This window comes from Pinus tabuliformis, chromosome 6, assembly GCF_031772625.1.
Source record: "Pinus tabuliformis cultivar Carrire ecotype Pingquan chromosome 6, CPIR1, whole genome shotgun sequence".
NCBI classification, from domain to species: domain Eukaryota; kingdom Viridiplantae; phylum Streptophyta; class Pinopsida; order Pinales; family Pinaceae; genus Pinus; species Pinus tabuliformis.
Genome location: NC_142292.1, coordinates 632161854 through 632183681, shown reverse-complemented (window position 1 = coordinate 632183681; position 21828 = coordinate 632161854). Strand labels below are relative to the sequence as shown.

Here is a 21828-nt window from a genome sequence, read left to right as displayed (position 1 = left end):
ATGCAGTTACTTGGGGCATATTTCTTTAAGCACTTCAAAAAAACCTCTCTGGTATTCAGATGAAGTATTCGAGTAAAATTAATGACAATACAATAATAAAAAAATTTCCTAGATGCTTTCTCCCATGAGATGAGTTTACGAAAAAAATATGCATCTAACAGTAACTATGCAAATAAGTCAATGATTGGAAAAAATCCCTTGCCTTCCACAATCCATCACTAGCCAAAATGAGAAATTCTGTGGTTGCATCTATGGTCGTGTCTCTCACATCTAGTTTTGAACTTAAATGTTGCTTCGGACTCGTGTCACCAAATGCACGAGCTACAGCAAGCTGACCATTAACTCGAGGTGCATCTCCAAATATATCAAAAAAGAATGCCATTATGTATACAATTTCTCCCTGTGACCATTCAAATGTTACTCTTGAGCTAGAACATTAAGATAGAATTATAAAGTTACAAATAAAAAAATTATTTAAGTATGTTCTCATAAAAATTAATCTCTGTACAACATTTGTAGTGGTACCTAGCACGAGTGTCACAAATCCACCCTTCTCGATGTTTTGGCATTCAATACTTGCCTCATGATCAACAGTCAGTTGAATAACAGTGTCGTTTTTACACATAACAGCCCTGGAATCCCTTGTATTTGCTACAAAGAGTTTTTTCCCATCAACTAAAATAGTAGTGATTGTTGTGTAACCACCGGGCCCTAAATCAGATGCCTTTGCTAAAATTTTCCCATCAGTCCGGTTGTATGCATTCTTGATGGCACTTTCTGGGTCTGTCCAGAACTTCGGCTCCATTATTATCAGAGATACTTGTCAGCATTAAAATACTTAATTATCATTTTATACCATACGAAACTTTGGAAATAGCAAGTGACAACCAATACAACAAATGGCAGATCAGTTGTAAAAGCATTTTACTAGATGTGCATCAGAGTCAGAAATCGCATATGATATACAATTTTTTTCTAAAGAGTCATTTGAGAACCATCACATTTATATAAATGAAGGAAATTATCAAAAATGATAACGATTTGTTGCAAATGCAATTTTTGCAATAAGGAAGCACTATTGCTTTATGCCATGACGTAATGCTACTACTGGATGTTTTTTCTTTGGATAGGTGCAAGAGACACATGAACATATAAGTATAGGAAATATATGAATAGTTTAAGCTATTTGAAAAATAGTGGATTTACGCATGCAACATATTCAACTAGAAATATGATGGGGAAAAACAAGAAATTCATTATATGTGAGAAGTAAAATGTTGGAGAATATTCGCCTTTGAGGTTTGAGAAATGGACATGGCGATATATCACAACTAGAATAATCTTGTTCGTAGATGCAGATCATTGTTACAATTAACAATATATATCATATGCCAAAGATAAAACACATGAAATTAACCCATGAAATCAATGCAAGTAGAAACACAATAATAGAAATAATAGAGGAGAAAACGAAATTGTTTCACAACTTGCAATCAAGTTAGGCGATTGAGATAAACATATGCAATTTGGAAAATGGAAAGAAACTTTGAACCTTCTCCAATTTAATGTATAATTTTAATTTTTGATTGACTAGCGATAGCAAAACAATACATGTCACAGTACAATCAACTATAAAATTTAAATAGATGTTGTTAAATTCACAGAGAGCTTCCAAGTATTTGCTATGATTCATAGATGCTAAACCAGGTAGACCATCATCATTGATTAGAAGTATTCCCCGTGATCCATAGATGGTAAACCAGGTAGACCATCAACATTGATTACAAATATTCCCTGTGATTCATAGATGGTAAACCAGGTAGACCATCAGCATTAATTATAGTGCATAACACCAAAGGAATCATAAGAGTTGAACTTGTCACATCCCATTTCTGAGAAGTTCAATGTCTAACTCCAAGGGCAATCATACGAACCTGAGGGCTAAAAAATAAGATAATAAAAAATATATGCATTTGGTAACGAGGCATGATACCTATCATCCAACTCAGAAAGGATATAGGTTGGTAAAAATTGAAATAGACATACAAATTAGCTAATTTAGAGAGTTTCATTGTGGGAAAAATCAAGAATCTCATTCTAGATTACGATTTAAGTTGGGAATAAAACCCTACTCAACTAATGAAAGGACCAAAATTTGCTAAACCCATTTCTAGCACTAATTTAAATATGTAGACTATAGATTGGTACTACCCAGGCACTCCCTAGGTCACATTATCAAGCAGCACATCGGTAGCTACAGAGTGATTGATACAGATGTGGATGCTTCTTCTCCTTCCTGTAATTTTTACATCTATATCTAATGACAAGTAATGGGCACTTTCACAGTATGTTGTAACTGGTGTACTTTTGAGCCCCATTGACCTCTGTTTTGGTCACCCACTACCATTAATAAAACTAGTCTTATCTTATATTCTGTCGTCTGTTAATAGGAAACGGTACTATAATATAAAAGCAATACTAAATAGCCAGGACTAACTCTCACCAATTCATATCCTCATGTAGGAGTGAGCACTTAGTGTCTGTACTTTCTTTTCTATATTTGAGGCCAATGTACATCGAGAAATTACACTGTACAATACAAGTATTCAAGAGACATCTGCTATCAATTCCATCTAAGCAACGACAATCTCAGTTACATACCATGAACCACGTAATCCAAATGTACATCAAGAAATTAAACTGTACAAAACAACTATTCGAGCGAAACCTCCCATCAGTTCTGTTTCATCAAAAGCAATCTCGGTTATTTACCCTGAACCTCAAAATTTTGACGACATGGTTCATGGTATACAACTGAGATTGTTGTTTGCTGAAATGGAATTAATGGAAGGTGTCACTTGAATAATTTTTTTGTACAGTGTAATTTTTTGAGGTACAATGGCCTCAATAGCCATTGGGTTCTAGGATTATTCTACATTACATCTTTAATATCAGAAGAAGGATCCAATTTTACCCATCTTTAATATCTGAAGCATGATCCAATTTTACCCAGATCTATATACATAATTATAATAGTGGATTTAGTACCATCAAAATTGTGTAATAAAATAAATTTTGTTATTTTAATTTTTTATTAGTTTTTTTAAACAAATTTGATTTTTATTTTATTTGGTATAGAGAGTGAATGTTTGAAATTGTTGGTGTATAATTAGCCCATGCCATACATTTCAATAATGAACATTGCATGCAGTTTTGTTAATAGTGTTTTTGTAATTCACTGTTAAAAAATTAGAATTAACCATATGTAGTGGTAGTAGGCAAGACCTTTTTTCGCACCATTTATGACTGAATTTTTTTAGATTTGATGAAGAAAATTGATATTTAAAATTCTCTTTCAATAGGTTCTAGGGAATTTGTATTTGGAAAATATTATATCCACGGTTTATAAATTACTCACAAAAATTTGATTCAAAGTAAAATTCCAATTTCTATTGTGATGGGTTAAAAATACATTTCAAACTCTTTAGTTGGCTTCATGGATTGTGAATGCTTAGAATTATTGACCTAAATATATGTATTATTAATGTCTTTTGCAAAACAACCCTTCAAAACCACTGTAAATAAAATAGACACTAAAATCTTTGAACACCACACAATATTTAAAATTTTTAAATGAGTAATATTATTAAATAAACTAATAACATTTTTTTTTGAGAAATTTAAATTTTATAAATTCTCAATATTACTTGCAGTTATTCTTAGCTATAAAAATTTTACACATTTAGGGATGAAAGGCACACTCATCATAAGTTTTACTTCATGAATTGGAAGGTCAGTGTACCAAAAGAAAAATATAGTATTTTCTTGGGAATTGTACGAGAGTAACAAGGTGCTCTACAACCCAGTATGACATAGATGTTGTTACATATATATATATATATATATATATATAGATATATATATATATATATATATATATATATATATATATATATGGCAATATCTAAAAGATAAATAAAATAGCATAGTTCCATCTTAAACCGGGATCTGTCAAAATACCAAGAGAGACCAAATAATAATAAAAAATTACACCTCAAGAAATTTTGATCCCTCTCAGTACTTGATGGACCCAAATTTGATGAATCTACACTATTTCTAATAAAACCCTTTAAAAAAATGTTTAAAAAATGTATTAAAACATCATCATTAACAAAATTGAATAAAGTTGATCAGTTCAAAAATTTACGGAAACAGTTGAAATGCAATACAAAATCTTGCAAAAAGGCCAAGAAAATTTGAGATGACCATCCAAGGCATGAGCACTTCATACCTACCTCATTTAAAATGTTGTCAAAAAGATTTGACTGTAAGTAACATGGGACGCCATGTCCCAAATGTCCGTCAAAGATAGCAAAAAGCCCCAAATCATGATCTTCTACATGCCTATACTCTGTGACATGGTACTCCTCCATATCATGCCTTGTTTTACCCTTCACTAAATGAAATCCATGAATTACTTTATTGTTTTGTAACTTGCAGCGTCCTTCTCCTGTATCAGATGAGGATGGAGTGAAGCCAACTGCCGTATTGTTGCCACTTTAGCAGCCATTGTAGCCAGTGGATCATTGATTACAACAACATTCTCAATCATAAGACAGTCCATGGCTCTTAGTTTCTTCCCTCGAGTGAATATTGTTCATACCTCACAAAATTACGAGGGTTAGATATATTCACCTGAAGTTAACTATGTTCTCATGGTTATCTGCCTTGCAATTGTCGTAGGATTCCAGGATGGAACACAATTTGGCAATGCATATGGTAAGAATATACGAATTTATATCTCACAACCGAATTTGGTAGTTTTTATTGATTCTTTTGAGTTTCCAAGGATAATTTTAGGTGTTTGGTGGTGCAAGGGTTGCAGTGGTTGGGGTCATGTTCATTACAACATGCATAGTAACCTTGGTCATGCTTGTGGTTTAGAACATTCATGTTTTTCTTATAATACCCTTCACTCTGTTTTTTTCTATCTTTGAAGGCGTTTATCTATCATCTATATTGAAAAAGGTGCCATAGGGAGGTTGGTGTCCCTTCCTAATTGCAACATTTTTGGTCATGCTTGTGGTTTGGAACATGCATGTTTTTCTTATACTACCCTTCACTCTGTTTCTTGCTATCCTTGAAGGAGTTTATCTATCATCTGTATTGAATAAGGTGCCACAGAGTGGTTGGCGTCCCTTCGTCATTGCAAGAATTTTTCTTAGCATAATGTTCTCTTGGAAATAATGAAGGTAGAAAAAGTATAAATATTTAGCATGGAGAAAACTCGGCATAGAAGGTTTGAATGGATTGATTGGTTGGGTGAATTCACTTGTACCAGGAATTCATTTCCTTTGCAGTGACCTTATTTCTGACTTACCACCAATTATTGAGCATTATATAAAGAATGTGGGGTCTTTGCATGAAGTTCTTATCATTGTTACCATAAGAATGGTTCTAGTCAAGACAATACTTTTGTCGGAGTGATTTATGGTTGGAAAACTAGAACCAAAAGGTGTATATAAATGTGTAGCCCAATATGGTTACAAAGATGCCCCAAACATTGAAGGTTCTGAATTTATCAACTAGGTTTTTGAAAGCATAAAAGACTATCTCAAGCTTAGAGGAACTCATTCCTCCTCACATGATGGAAGTTATGCAAGAAGAAATACGGTGGAAGAAAGTAACTACTCTTAGATGAGGAACTGTGGTAGATTGAATTGGCAAAGAATACAAGGTTTGTGTATCTTCTAGGAAAAATCACATTGAAGACTAATACGAGCGCTAGGCCTTTTGAAGGATTACTAATTGACAAGCTCTATAGGTTTCTCCAAAACAATTGTAGGTTGACTCTGTCTCCCTACAATATACCACCTGTGCATTTACTTCAAGTCAGAATGGTGCAAGAAATTTAGAGTTCGTTCACACAAAACTGTTAGAAGACAATGAAATTATAAGCTTTTACTCATAATAAAACTTTTAGGGCCGTAAAGTTCCTGATCACTCGAAAATAATATATAATTTTGTACTATTGTTAATATTTTAATAAATTTATAAGATTTCAAAATGAAAATTTCTGTTGAGATCAGAAGAAATAAGCATTGAGTTTTTTACCATTTCTACAATAAATCATGAATCATGTAGAGTGAACTGGTACATACATGTTCAATTTTTTTTGACTGGTGGAATGGAAAAAAATGGTAACAGCTCATTACTTTTAAGTTTCAATCCTTATTTTATAGTAAGGCTCTTATCTTTTGATGAAATGCAAAGGCTGGTAAATTAAAATTTTCAAGAAATCCCAGGTAGAGTTTGTTAAGAGGGAATTTTAAATTTTAATAGTAACTTCCTTTTATCCTTTGTCCTCGGAAATTTGTACACTCTCAAGTTGTTTGGGGCTAAGTACCAGTTCATGTGTTACAGTCCCAAGCCACCAAACAACACTTTTACGATGTTGGGTCCCTTCAAATTCTGAATCTAAGAAGCCCCATAGGAGCAACAAAATGAAAATGATACCTAGAAAATCATTCTTCTTGCCTAAGCCACCAAAAGGCACCAATCCTAGTAAGGCTTAAGGAGGACTAGCGATAATTATAAGGATCCCATGCTTCCACTATACTCTATTGCTTTATGATCCAATATGTTTCTAATCCTATCTTTCCATTTTGTTTTGAATGTGGAGTCTTTACAGCCTAAGCCCTTGTAGCAATATTCAAAATGTGGCTAGAGTTGCTTTACAGTATCTGTAGATGACGGTATGCAAAATTGTTTTGTTATTATTTTTTTGATTTAATGTTTCATTATGCATACTAAATCTTTTTTTCATGTAAAACCAAATTTTAAATGTTTACTCATTTAAAAATACTACAACACATACCCCTTTTTCGGATTGATGTTTATGAGTAGTAGGCCAAAAGTTGCGAGACACTTCAATTTCTTTTCCAAAATTTCAAAGATGCCCATTTGAAAAACCTTAAAATAATGTACAAAAACATGTTCACATAAACAAAAACTACTACATGGATAATCGATAACCTCTACCTGACATTAACTATAACTCATTATCATCCACCCATGCTTTCAGGAATGTCCATTCACATGTTTCTATTCTTCCACAAACTACTATTACTTACAAAATATCCCTATTCAAAACACACATAACTAATAGTTTCAAGTGTAACTCAATATCATCCATGCTTGGTTTCAACAATGTCCATTCACATGTCACTATTCTTCTACACACTATTATTTACAAAATATCCATATTCAGCATACACATAACTAACAATTTCAATTGGAACTCATTATCATCCACCCTTGCTTTCAAGAATGCCCATTCACATGTCGCTATTCTTCCACACTCTATGCCTTACGGTGTTTCCTTTGCAACATCAGGTGCAAATGCTAGTTTAACACAAAACAACTATAATACTAATATTATCCTTAAGTTTTGGATGTTGTTTGAATGGATATGATACCAAGTATTTTCAATTTTATAGTTAAAAAAGAAAACAAAATAAAAGTAAAAGTTCAAAATATAATCAAACAATAAAGAGAGGACATAATGGAATGGGCATTGAAATTATAAAAAAGTATGTTTACCTATCCACCATTGCTTGGCATTCCCAAAATTTCTTTCCCAAAATAACCACGAAGTGAAAGAATCACAAAATTAAGAAACATAGGAATCCATCCTAAAAACATTTCCAAAGTCGATGGATCAAGTACCTAAAGGATCTCCAACAACAAATGAATCATATCCAAGACATTCTCTGTATTATCTACCCACCCTTTTTCCAATCCCATTTATTGTAATCTGCCCACAATAGAGTCCAGTAACATTCAACCAAAATATTTTATATTTATGTAGAAAAATTTGGAAACTTGTCAAGTATGCTAAATGCATGGTACAGATTCTCATGAATACTTGCAGAAAATAATATTCAAATTTTTTTATATTTTTGTTAAAAAAAATGGATATTTATCATGCAATCTAAATCCATGGTACAAAACTGGTTTCCACAAATATATCCATAAATATTGTGGATCTTACTCATAAATATTTGTAGAATATTTGTAAAGAAAGAAACACGTATGACTTTGGATTCCTAGTTGTGTGAGTCATTTAGATGGACCGAGTATTCCATATCTAGACATTATTTGTTTCATTAACATATTTTGTTATATGTTACATTAAAATCTTTTTTTATATCTAAAATAATTGTTTTATAAAACCTATTTCACTTATCAAATTACCACACAAACATCATGATACATAAAAAATACAAGAGTAAATGGATATATAAAGCTAACAAAAACAACCCAAAGAATTCATTTGTGATTAAATCACATTTGTTTTGTAAGAAAAATTCTTCCAACTGTTACAAAATATAATTCTTGTTAAAGAATCATAGAACCGCCACCACACAAACATAAATGAAAATACCAATAAAAAAAAATTATGGATGAGTTTGAAAGCTAAATAGACCAGGTACAACATGTTTGGCAGGCTTTCATGGTCTTAGAGGAAATAAGATAGCATATTATACAACCATAGTCTATCTGTTAGACTTTTTGAAGGTTTTTCTAAGAACTATTTTCGAGTCTCATTCGCCCAAAATCTAAGAATGATTTATTGGAATCACAACTTTGAATTGTGAAATTTCCACAATCCAAATGTCTGAGGGGTTTTTCATGGTGCTAAATCATTATATGTTAGTCAAAAAACCAGTTTAAACAATACAAATCAAGATTTGACCAACCATTGTTTCTCTAGATTCTAGCCAAAAACTCCAAAATGTATAATAAGAAACACCTAATACACATGGGGTCTTCGAAATATTTCAAATAAGCTTATCACAAAAGCAACAATTGACCAACCAAATCCAGAAAATTATATATGAAATACTCTCCTTTCCATAATCAAGCAACATTCACTCTCTTTTCAAATGAATCTAATTCTTTCAAGTGAGAAATGAATGAAGAGGAAGATCATTAGGCTATGCTAACTTGTGAAATTTAACCTTAAAACATTATGAAAATCCAACCAAACAACTTGGGAATGGCAATTTAAGGAGCTCCATTCACCAGATCTTGGAACATTATTTAAAGGTAGCATGATGGACTTCAAACTGATCCCCTAAATTCAAAATAAAGTGGATACTAATGTGCACAACAATCAATATGAAGTAGTATATGCAGACAAGCCAGCCAAATACCTTTTAAATGGTAAATTAAAGAGCTTTGTTTAATGATTCTTTGCAATGGAAAAATTCAAGTTGGGTTATGGTCCTATGTTCATTAGTTTATGGTCTTTGTAGGTGTTTAAGTATTCATTGGTTTGTATCACTTACATATTTGAGTTCCTTCTAGAGGCACCCTCCTTGTTCTCTTTATTCCTTCCCCTCAAGTTGCTCATGTTGCACCCAAAATAGGTGTGTTCAAAGATAGAATGTGGAGGCTCAGACAGGCTTTAGTGCATCACAAATTGGAGGAATCTAAGTGGAAGTGTCAGTGGCTCAAGGAAAATTTCCCTCTCATATGTTTACAACTTATTCCTTACATTCTAATTCAAGAAACATGGCAACAAACTCTGGCTTTTTTCCTTCGACAATTTTCAATTTCTTTGATTTCTGCAAGGGATCCAAGTTTGTTTCAATCAGTCACCTTATGCCAAGCTATTAATTTTCCATATAGCTATATTAATTTTGAATGGTGGAAGGCTACAATGCTTGTCTCCTATTTTAATACCATTAATGCCTACTGTTCATACTAGAAAGCTCCCATTTATAAAAAGTTCCCAAACACTTTTTTGCACACAAGCATATAAGAGTCAGTCTCATAGTTGCTATGGGAAACACTGATTTGAAACAAATTTGGAGAGTCTTATACTATCACAAAGAACTCAATCAAGCCAATTGGAGTACTTTGATGGAAATTTCCTAAAATTTCTAATTTGGAGCAAGCATGAACCACACACAATGCCAATGTAATTAGCATAAAATTTTCCCATAAACAAAGATTGGATACAAACAAGTGAGTTCATAATTGATATTGGTCTTGACATGGGAAAAAACAAAACAAGTGATTTCTCTAAGGATTATATTCCAACGATTGAACCAAATCTCATAATTGATATTTGTCTTGAGAATGATTTGGAAACTTTACTCTATGTTTACTGTCTTTCCATGTGTTGAAAGCAATCTGATTTTCCCTACACATCTCACAACCAGGGTTGCTTTTACAAGCAAGGATATCTATTGATAGATCATTTCATCAAGAGCCAAATCTGAAATTATAGCCACCTCAGAGATTGAAGAACTATGTTAAAATTGACATTAATATACTAGTCATTGTCTCTAAAACTAAGCTTCATTAAAAACTCTTGGTAAGGTACATACCACAAACCTCAGCCATTATTCTATTGTACCCATCACTCTTAGCAGCAATTTCTTGTAGTGACCTAAATGGTAGACCTACCAATCCTTTTTATGGCATCCCGTTAATATTGTTGTTGATCTAACATATTGTGGAACTAGTAAACCAGTGACTGATGGCACATGCACATCTATGATGAAAAGGAATGAATATTTTGAGTATTAAAATGACTATCTATGAAGGCATGGAAATGGATGATGATAAGCCTTGTCATTGAGAAGAACAACCATTTCTCTTAGGTTCTTGTGTGAATGGAATAGGATGTGATGCCCGAGGCATAGTTAGCAGTGAATGTAGAATCAAAGAAGGAATACCCCGAGGTCCATTTGGCTTTTTTTCTTTGGAACCCAATTTTTAGATTCGTGGTTAGTTTCTTTGTTCTCTGAACCTACAACAAACCAGTTATTAATAGCAATAACCATCATCATGTTTCTTGAACTAGCTTCTTCTTTTTGAGAATATGAATGATCCCTTGCACGAACATTTGATTTCGAAGTATTGCTATGTCTACGCATAAAATAAATTTCATTCCATCCAACTAAATGCAAACACCTTTCTATACCAAACAACACATGAAACATACTAGGCTAGTGTTATCATTCAAAAAATATTATATAGTAATAATCACTAATCTAGGGTCATAGTTAGTCAAAGTTATTGATGTTTGCTTTATATTGTTATTACATAGCTATCACAAAGGATACTATCAATATACTACCCTGAGGAAGGGCCAAAAGTGTTAGTTCCTAGAGAAGCCCCTTGGATTGTTTCCTCATTTATCAACATTGTGAAAAAATCATTTGCTAGATGTTACTCAATGACCATTATGTTGGCTACCAGCTAGAACCATATGAGGTTTTTGTGTTTTTTGTACTCAAAATAATATTGCTAGAATAATTCAATAGTGGGAATGGATGTCCCAATCGTTAGCAATTCCCTAATGAATTGTTGGTGAAATTTTTTAACATTATTCAGTGTAGTGATGTTTGATTTGGTGGTCAGGCTATCACTCCCTCACAAATCGAAATGAAAACTTATACACACTATATTGTGCAAGTATTTATTATGGGAAATCTTTAGAAGCAGGTGGTTGGTCAAATGGAGAAACCTATATTTTTTCATGCAATCACAATTGAGATTAGATACATATTGTTATCACTCAAATTTTCCTAGAAGTCGTAAGAAGAGGAAAGGGGTCCGAGGTAACCACAAACCAGCATATAGATACAGAATCTAGCCAATCTGTATCGAGAGAGGGCTCTCTCTTTAAGGTATAGCTTTGTTTTGGAAAGATTTTAGGCTAGTTATGAAAGCTTTGGGATTTTGGTTGTATTTGGTGGTGAAATTCAATAGCAGAGGGGTACAACTGAGTATTTTAGGCCATTGAGCTAATGGAGTCAACAGAAAATGGCTCAACTGGATTTGGTTTCTTGGTAAAGGATGGTTTCACAGGGAAAGATAGCTAAAACAGGGAGCAAATGATAACTTGATAGGATGTGATGGGCTCAAAGGGGAAGAAGGGCAATTAAGAATCCTTCCACATGATTTGAGAAGAGGGAATTTGGATGATCATCACTAAAGAGAAATTAAGAATTCTTTAATAAATGATCAAAATGAGTAAACTAGGAAATAGGAGCAATTAAGAATTCACTACTTATGCTAGTTTAGAAGAAAATATCACGAATAAAAATGATTGAAAACAGATTGCACTGAAGCACTTTCTCAATCAAGCTTTTTCGTTTTAGTATTCAGATATGAAACATAATTGAAATATTTAAACAAGAGAACAATAACACATGAGTTATAAAATACTTATTTTTCCAATGTATTTCACATGAATCTTATGAAAAATCCTTTGTATTAATTCTTCATCCAGCTAGCCATGTAATATTTTTCCAACAACACTTTATTCCAAAGTAATCAGTTTTACAGCAATGTCTAAGAATCCACCCTCGATATTTCGAATGAGGGAGTATTTATACAAAAACTTTAGAATAAAATATCTCATAACAAAGTGAGATATATTCTAAGATGACTAACTATATGTTACATGAAAATAGAGACAGATGGTCTCATAGGTAGCAGATAGAGGCAAACTGATGGTTTGTTGTCTCTATTCTTGAGAGTGTGATGGAGTCAGGTCCTATAATTTGGCATCTTGTTGTCTTTGATGTAATTTTGTGCTGGCTGCTATGCTTTTCATCTTCTTACTGATACACTTTATCCTACTCTGATACTCTTTACCTGTTTGATCTTTGTTTATCCTCTTTACCATCATTAACTATAGTAAAATCAAAATTTAACTTTTACCAAGGATAAATTACAAAATTTCTAACATTTCTTCCCACCATTTTGGCTGTGGTATTCTAGTTTTTTGAAGTTTTGTGAGGGTTTCATCAGTTTCGGTGTACCTGAAAAAGGTAGGCTGAATTGGAAACAAGTGTTTTATTTCATGCTCGACATAGAACAGGTTCTCTAGACTGTCATAGAGAACCCTACCTGTAGGCAGTGCCTTTGATGCTGATGCACTTGTTGATGAACTTGCCTGGTTGCCTACATATTGATTCAATTTGTCCACATAATCTATGTGCCTCATTAATTTTTCATTAATAACTAAAGGACTAGGTAGCCCTTTGCTCTGCAAAATACCAAATTTCCCCATAAAAGCATTAATTTCTTCCTGCATGTCATGGTATCTTCTTTCTAAGTTTTGCATCAGAGTCCTTTTAGTTAATACCCTTTTTACTTCTAGAATAGTCCCTGTTCTATCTTCAATACCCAATTCTTCAAGCTGGTAATTATTCTTGTTATTCAAAAAATTTATAAGCCTGGTAGCTTCCTCAGGCATCTTTCCTAATTCTACTCTTGTCCTTTGAATCTCTTCTCGGGCTGCCTTTATCAAATCATTCTACTCAAAAATTATTTGGATTGATGGCCAAACATCATTTATTGACTGAGTGATGTTGGTCCATAGAATCTTCTTAATGTCTATCTGAGATTTGTTAAATGTGAGATCTTTTTCTAATGATTTCACCTTGTTTTCTAATCCTTTAATTTCCCTTTTTATTTCTGAAACATTTATCTTTGAGAGATCATACCTCTATTCTTAGGTAACATATTGTTATTTTACCTTTTTTAGCTCTGAAACTTTGAGTTTCATCTCTTCCATTCATTTTATTAGCTCTTCTGTACTTAGATTTGAAATCCCTGCTGATGTTGCTCCTGTTCCTGTACCTGCTTCTATGGTTGATCCTGTGACTACCTTAGCTATGGTTGCTGGAATGTTTGGTGCTAGAGCTGTTCCAAGGGTTGAAGAGACTGCAGTTGAGACTACTAGTATCACATTAGGAGGCTGAGAGGTCGACTCTCCCTACTTGTCCTTCAATCATTTTTCTAGTTCTTGCTCAGTCTTGTTTAGTCTTTCATTAAGTTTTAAGACTAAATCCATTAGTTCTTCTTCAGACCTTGGCTTTATGATCTCAGCTTTCTGTGGATGTCTTAAAGGAGGCAACTTTAGCTGCTTTCTTAAGGCAGCTATATCTTCATCTTTCTTTTTGATTAATGCTTTTGTAGCCTTCACATCTTTCGGATCATGACCCAACCCAATGATCAATTCTTCTAAAGATTTTATTATATTGTCTTTGGCCTGTGAGGAGGCTTTCTCCAACTGTAATTGAGCAGTTGTATTATTCAAAGAATTTTCCAGTTTTTGGGCCATCATAGCCTTACCTATTAATGTAGAATAAATCATCTCTCCTATTTGTTTGTGCAACTCAATTTGGTCCAAAGGATGAATGTCCTTTGCCATGACCTCAAAATTGGTTCTAAGATAGTCTCCTACTAATTGAGGCTATTGCATTTTAGGTTTGAAATAACTCATTATCATTTTACCTTCCTTGATGTCATAGGCTGACATCAATCTGTTTTGATTAGTGGGAGCCATTTTCAAATATTGGTTGTAAACCTAGAGCCTTAATGGATCATTTCTGGCTTTTATTTCTATAAACTTCTTCTTGATATCTGAAGTGTCTTTTCCTGGTGGCCTGAAAGATGATACCTCTGCACTTTGTTGTCACTCCAGCTCCTATCTTTGTGAGCTAGTAGATGTCCCACCTACTAGGAAAGTTTGATGACTATCTACACCTTCTTTTCTTTGACTATCAGTAGTTTCTTCAAAAAATTACTCCTCTGAAAGGGGATTTAGCCTATGCCTTTTAGCACTAGGCTACTATGAGGGTCCACTGGCAGGGCTAGTTACTTCCCTGTCTCTCTTTTTATTCCTTTCCTCATTCAGAGGAGTCTACAAGATTGGAGGTTCTCCCACATTGCCCTAAGTGGGAGAAGTGTGCATTTGGGCCTGTTCCTTGGAAGTTTCAGGCTATTTTGACATTGTAGATTGCTCTGTGGCTTAAGTGCTAGTCTCTGGCCCCTTTCCCTAGGATGTTCCTATGAATGGTGTGTTGTTATCTTGTGAATGTTGCTGAGAGGTTTCAGCTGTAGAGGCACTAATCCCTGACCTCTAAGAAGATTGAAATCGTACCTGCCCAAAAGAATCCAGGTCAAGTGTTTTCCCAAGATCCCTCATAATATTTTCTATATTGACCAGTTCACTATCAGTTTCTACTAGGGTCCCTTCCCTCCATTCATCCATATTGGCAAATTGTTGAATCTCTGGGATTCTATGGTGTATGTATGGTGATAGTCTATGCTTCATTCTTTTATCACAGATAAAGCTATTAGGGTCATATGGCATCCACCCAAAACTTTTGTGTAATTTAAGGTGATCTTCTAAAATTATCTCTGCTTCTCTCCATGCTTCCCTAGTGTTGCAGACAAAAGGGCCTAACTGATTTTTTATTCTTAGTTGAGCTTTCTTTTTGGCATTATAAAAATGGACCAATTCTGAATTTATCATTTGTCTGAAATATTCCAATGCAAACAGTCTCATTGGAACATATTTTGGTAACTTGAAAGGGTAAAGCTCACACCCATATATCCTGATTTTTGTATGGTTCTTGTATAGGTACCAATCACCTATTCTATATTTCTTGGAGAGCTGTAGGATCCTTTTAATGTCACCACTGATTCTGTGAGGGGAAATCCCTATCAATAAGGTAGTTTCTGGATGAACAAACTGATCAATGAACTCATTGTAGGAGTAAGGGGAATCTAAGGATGCATGGAAGATGGGACTCCAAAAGATGACAGACCTTGGATTTCCTTTGGTATCAAGTTTCATGATAGGGAAAGGGAAGTTTTCTGATTGATAATACAGCATGAGATGATATATGAAGGTGGTATACTCGAAAAATCCTTCATTTTCTAGTCTCAAGAACCGGTCATGAATCTTATTAGCAATATAGGAGGCATAATTATATTTAATAGCAGGGGGCTGTCTAGGAGTAAAAATTGACAACAACACTAAGGTTATCTCATCAAGAAACTCACTAGTGTTGAATCCCATGATTAAAGATATCATATCAACAATAAGTCTTCCCATGTCTGTGAAGAAAGTTTGCAAATAAGGAGGTGGGCCCTTAGGCTGATGTTTCTCTAACATGAATGTCTGACAGATGCGATTCAGTTTTGATTGGGATAATTGAGTTGATTTCTCAAGTAAATATCCAATGGAAATGGGAGTGAGAGCTTGACTGGGGTGAAATTGCAACATTTCATTGATGGATACAACAGTTATTGGGAAGAGGATTGTTTGGCTTGGGGACATAATTGCTCTATAGTTAGGGTCATAATTGGCTTGGCATTGATGAATTATATCAGGGAAAACATGGACTGAGGGGAGAAAATACATGGGAAGGTTAGATTCCCACAATCCTAGAATGTCAGAGCCATTCAGGTAGTTATCTCTACTTTGGCAAAAGACTTTGAGGTGATTTTTATCAGTAGCTAGGTATTTTATCTGAAAGTATTTATCTGCGAGAGGAAGATAGTCTAAATCTTTATGAGGAGCATTCATGGGTCAACATTCAAAGCCACAGTGGTTTCCAGTTCTGGTTCTTATGGATTCAGAAAGGGAATTTTAGGTTTTATTTGAAAAATGGGCAAAACAGAGGGTTTGGAACTTATATGATGAAAACAAAGACTGAATTGTAATGAATTTGGGTCTTTTTTTGTCAAATTAGAGTGAAAATGAGAACTTGCAGGGTTTTGTTGGGAATTTGGATAAATACTTGTGTTCGAGGAATGAACTGTGAAATTTAGGTACTAGTTGTGGCTAACAGGCTCTGGGTTGCGTCAGCTGCAAGTTTTGAGCAGGTTAGCAGCTGAAAACTTCAAACTCAGTGACCTACACATTCTTTGCATGGGAGCACAGGCTTACAGTACGAAGCAGTGAAAATGACATTATTTTTTTTATTTACAAAGTCAAGGTTGGCGAGGGTTTTTGGATTTCGAGTGGATGATGTCAGTGGCAGGTGATATGGCATTTTTTTGTATGTGGGAAGGCGGTAAGCAGTTTCATATCGCACCACTTTTGGGGATGGGTGGTAACAAGCTGGGAGCCAGTGATTCCACAGATTTTATGACGCGTGGCAGAGGTGCTGTGTAAAAACCGCTTTGTGATCGCATGCTAACCTGCGGTCACAAAGGGCTGCGCGATATCCATAATAGTTGTTAGATCCTGAGGACCTGATCGGACGGTTAGCAGGAGGTGCAATACGATGGGGTTTAACAAAGGCGGGCCCAACATAATTAGGGGTTAATTTAATTATATCGGGAGTGGTGTGATAAGTCGGGGAGGTTCTTAATTAACAATGAGGGTTAATTTATCCCATATTAATGTGGCAGGGAAGTAAAGGTTGTTAATTAGTTACTATTTAACTAATTAATCTCGTTTAATGATGTATTATGGTTATAACTAACCAATCGGTGGGATATATAGAAATTCAAGGTTTTTTATATGTTTAAATAATACGGGCAGGGGTAAATGTTATGCAGGAATTATGTAATATAAGTTAAAAATTAATATGGTAATGCAATGAAAAAAGCGCCAAGTATAAAAACATTTTATGAGTCTATTTAACTTGGGCTTAAGTGAAAAAAGGGTTTTTATGGGATATTATGTAATTTTCCTAAGTAAAATAGGATTTTACTTAGGATAAGACTTATGAAGGTGAATAATGATTTAATGATAGTTTTAAGTACTTAGGGTTTTAAATTATTGGGCCGAGGGGCCGGTCCCTCTAGAAGTCAGAGAAATGCTCTGAGCCCCTCCAATTTAGCAAATACCTTAGTACTTAGGTGAAATTAGTGAATAATTAGGGAAAATGAGAAGGGGAGTTAATTATTCTGACTTTGCTTTGCTTGAGATGCTTTCAATGTACTGTATGCCTTGGCCTTGTGATGAAAGTGAAAGATTAACACATTTAGAGACATTATTCATCACATGTGATTCTGCAACATCAACTACCTACCCTACCTACTTTAACCTAGCATTTTTTCTTCTTTATTAGGGTGCACTTAGACTGGCAAACCCTTATCAAATCTTCTTTTTCTTTTACATGGCAAAGCCTATCTAAATCTGCACTTATTACATCAAAGGGCTCAGATTAAACTATTGAGCTCCTTTTATTTACTCTACCTATCTACTTATCTTCCAAGATTATATTGTTTGGTTAGATATTTATTCTTTATTTCTACAACATGAGATTGAAAAATGAATTAGTCAAGTTTAAACAGTTTGACTATTAATGAATTGTGGCATAAATGAAAAGTTGCACACAATTGTTTATTACATAAAGTGAAAAAGTAGTGGCATTTAGACTTACACACTTTCCTGGTCTATCTTTTGTTCGGGGTTCATTTTCTTTCATTTTTTGACCATTTTTTATTCTTTTACCCTTTGATTTTTCTTTTAGGGTATACCCTCTTTACATTTTTTAAATTTTTTGATTTTTTGAAAATATGGAAAACCTTCGCAACAAGGAAAGGTATGAACATATTACATAGCTTATCAAGTCAATCATGACATATGACACCTATTGGTATAGGGGCCTAATAGTGGCTCCACTTGGGGATGGCTTTCCCTGGTGGAAATTCAAGAACAGTAGATCAGATGGCCTTTGAATGACTTTGACTGTGTTCTGCAATTCTCTTTTTCCTGCTGCTTTATTATATGTATGACAATGATACTTCTGAAGCTTAGGGCCTTCTCTTCGGGCTTCAACTCCAACAAGTCACTTTCCAATCCAAAATAGAACAATACAAAGGATATAGTATGTACATGTTAATTATCATGATAAATCCTAATAAGTAGGATCAAAGTAATGTTTTAACATTGGACCATTAACTGGTCCTTCTTCTACGTCTGTGCCATCCAAGTTTTTTAGAAAATATGTGTTGTTTCCTTGTAGGGCATGGATAATGTATGGTCCTTTCCATAGGAAGTCAAACTCCCCATGTTTCCCCTTATCTTCTCTTCTGGAATCCCATCTTAGCACTTTATCTCCAAGGTGGAAATCTTCTGCCTTGGTTCTTTTGTCAAATATATTCTTGAGCTTTTCCTACCATATTTGGAATCTTTGGTACACCTCCTCTCTAGTCTGCTGTAAATTGATGGTCTGATTTATCCTCCTTTGGATATCATTAGGTTCCACTTGAGCTTCTTGAAGTAGTTTCATAACAGGAACTCCTAATGTTGAAGGAAATACAACCTCCATACCATACACTAACTCATAGGGACTAGTGCCAATAGATTTTTTAGTTGTCAACCTCTCTACCCATAGTGCATTTATTAGTTTCTTATGCCAAGTCTTTTTATTTTCTTCCAACAATTTTTTAATGATATTAATAAGGCTTTTGTTGGAAGATTCAACTAAACCATTCCCTTGTGGATAATAGGCTGTGGAATGACCTAGGGTAATGTGGTATTTGTTGCAGAAACTGATCCTATTTCTTGATTTAAAAGTTGCAGCATTATCAGTTATGATTTTAGTTGGGTGGCCAAACCTAGACAATATATTGGTTTCTAGGAAGCCTATGATTACTGTGTCATTGGCCTGTCTGGAGGGGATAGCTTCTATCCATTTGTTAAAATAATCAGTGGTGGTGAGAATCCATTTATGCTTGCCAAAGGAGGGGGGATGGATTTCTCCAATGAAGTCAAGACCCCATTGTTGGAAGGACTTTCTAGTAGAGATGGGTTTCAGGGGTAAAGGTAATAGTTTTCTTTTGCCCTCAAAAGTTTGGCATTTATGGCATGAAGTGGCAAATTTCTTCACATCAGCAAACAATGTTGGCCAGTAGAAACCAGCCCTTAAGATCTTATCTGCAATTGATTTCCAGTAGAAGTGTCCACCACAATCTCCTACATGAAAATATTGGAGAGCCTTGTCAGCTTCATCTTTTAACAAACAATTTAATAAGATTACTTCATGATTCTTCCAAAAAAGAGCATTATCTAAAATACAAAACTTTAAAGCTTTCATCTTTAAAAACCTATTTTTATCTAAACCCCTATGCTTTTATCAATTTTATAGGTTTTATTTCAATATCATACTCTAAAATGGTAGCAACCCATTTACCCCTTTTGCCCTCAATTCTATCATGAGGCAGGATGTCCTTGACAACAACATTTGGTACATAGGCTATCACATGAGAATATAATATGTATACTCTGAAGTCTTTAATTGCTTTAACAAGTGCAAAATCTTGGTTTTCCATGATCTTGTATTTCAGTGATGCATCTCTAAGTTCTTTACTAAAAGAGGCTATAGGTTTTTCACATCCTTGGTCATCCTTTTGTAGTAAAACAGTTGCAATAGTCTGCTCTGAGGCAAAAGAAAAATTTATGAAATATTTGTCAAATTGAGGACTTGTAAGGACCGGTGTTCTGGTCAAAGCCATTTTAATTTCCTCAAATACTTGTTTGGCTTCTACTATCCATTTTATACTTGAATCCTTTCTTCACATATTATTGAGTAACCTAATTAGTTCTGCTAAGTTATATATGAATCTTCTTGAAAAATTTAACTTTCCTAAGAAAGCCTGAAGTTCTTTGATACTTCTAGGATGAGGTATCTGCAAAATTGCTTCTATTCTGGCAGGATCAATTCAAATGCCATCCTTTGAAATAATGTGACCTAAGAGCTTACCTTCTTCCAGGCCAAACAAGGACTTCTTAGGATTTAAAGAGATACCATATTTTCTGCATTTGAGAAATACCTGTTTGAGATGATCCAAATGTTGCTTATCTGATTTAGAAAAAATAGTTAAGTTATCCAGATATATGACAAGAAAATCATGAATCTCTTTAGCAAATGCAATGTCCATTGCTCTCTGAAAAGTAGCTCCTGTGTTTTTAAGTCCAAATGGCATTTTGATATACATAAATGTGCCCCATGGTGTGGAAAAGGAAGTTTTTTCTTGATCATCAGGATGAACTAGAATCTAGTTATACCCTGAAAATCCATCTAACAAAGAAATTCTAGAAGAACCTACTACGCTTTGTAAAATATGGTCCATCATGGGTAAAGGGTAATTATCCTTTAGAGAAACCTTGTTCACATTTCTCAGATCTACACATAATCTTATTTCACCTGTTTTCTTCCTAGTAGGTACTAAGTTAGATACCCACTCTGAAAATCTTATAGGTGCAATTATCCCTACATCATACATACGCTTAATTTCTTTTTCAATGAGTGGTAGCAATACAAGGTTGATTCTTTTGCCTTTTTGTTTGAATGGCTTCTGGTATTATTTTAGAGGTATAGTATGCTGAATTATTGAGGTATCATAAGATTTCAAATCCTCATAACTGCAGGCAAAAACATCCTGGAATTCTCTCATCAGTTCAACATATTTTATCTTCTGATCATGTGGTAAAGACTTTGATAGTTTTATCATCTTTGGATTGTCATCTTTTCCTAAATTATATTCCTCAATATCTGCCTTCGATGGATCCATCTTTGGTTTCTTAGGAATGTCATTGGAATCAAAGAGGTCCTCTAGAGGGGTTAATCCCTTAGGCAGATGATTGTCTTTTAAATCAATGACCTCTATTTCTTCTTCATTTATCTCATCAAGGTCCATCTATTTTAGGTCTTGAACTTCCTTCTTGGTGAAAGTTGTGGGATGAAGCAGTTGAATTGAACTTTTTTCAAAAATGTTGGCATCTACATCACCTATTTGTTTAGAGTTACTGTCTGTATGCATATCTATGTGACTATGAGAAAATTCTTTGTCTAAAGTCAAAAAATTATTAATCTGTTAATCACTTTTGAAAACTTGCCAATTCTTTAGATTGTTAGGGATAGCTGGCCTATGCCTAATTTTAGCAGTGAATTGATGATTAGGTTTGAAAGGTAATTTACAGGTGCTAGCAAACATGGCCAGACTATGAGCATGTAAGTTGTGTTTCCTAGGTACTACAGCAAG

The 21828-nt window shown here is 34.2% G+C and overlaps 1 protein-coding gene across 1 annotated transcript; it reads right to left on the bottom strand.

Annotated features, from left to right (window-relative positions):
* Nucleotides 1-154: 154 nt before the first annotated feature.
* LOC149260227 (putative protein phosphatase 2C 44) lies at nucleotides 155-17059 on the bottom strand. The gene is made up of 4 exons (XM_089457393.1): nucleotides 17029-17059; nucleotides 4296-4540; nucleotides 526-799; nucleotides 155-354 (listed from the first exon to the last, which is right to left on the bottom strand). The coding sequence occupies exons 1-4, from the start codon at nucleotides 17057-17059 to the stop codon at nucleotides 155-157; spliced, it is 750 nt and encodes a 249-aa protein (XP_089313519.1).
* Between the last annotated feature and the right edge of the window lie 4769 nt (nucleotides 17060-21828).

What these genes read in the sequence shown, in the direction of transcription:
- LOC149260227 (XM_089457393.1), bottom strand. Translation starts at nt 17,059, where the DNA reads ATGGATATCGCGCAGCCCTTTGTGACCGCAG. An exon ending in GCAGCCCTTTGTGACCGCAG is followed by an intron (nt 4,541 to 17,028) that starts GTTAGCATGCGA and finishes ACAATACGGCAG; the next exon opens with TTGGCTTCACTCCATCCTCA. An exon ending in ATTTGTGACACTCGTGCTAG is followed by an intron (nt 355 to 525) that starts GTACCACTACAA and finishes ATATATTTGGAG; the next exon opens with ATGCACCTCGAGTTAATGGT.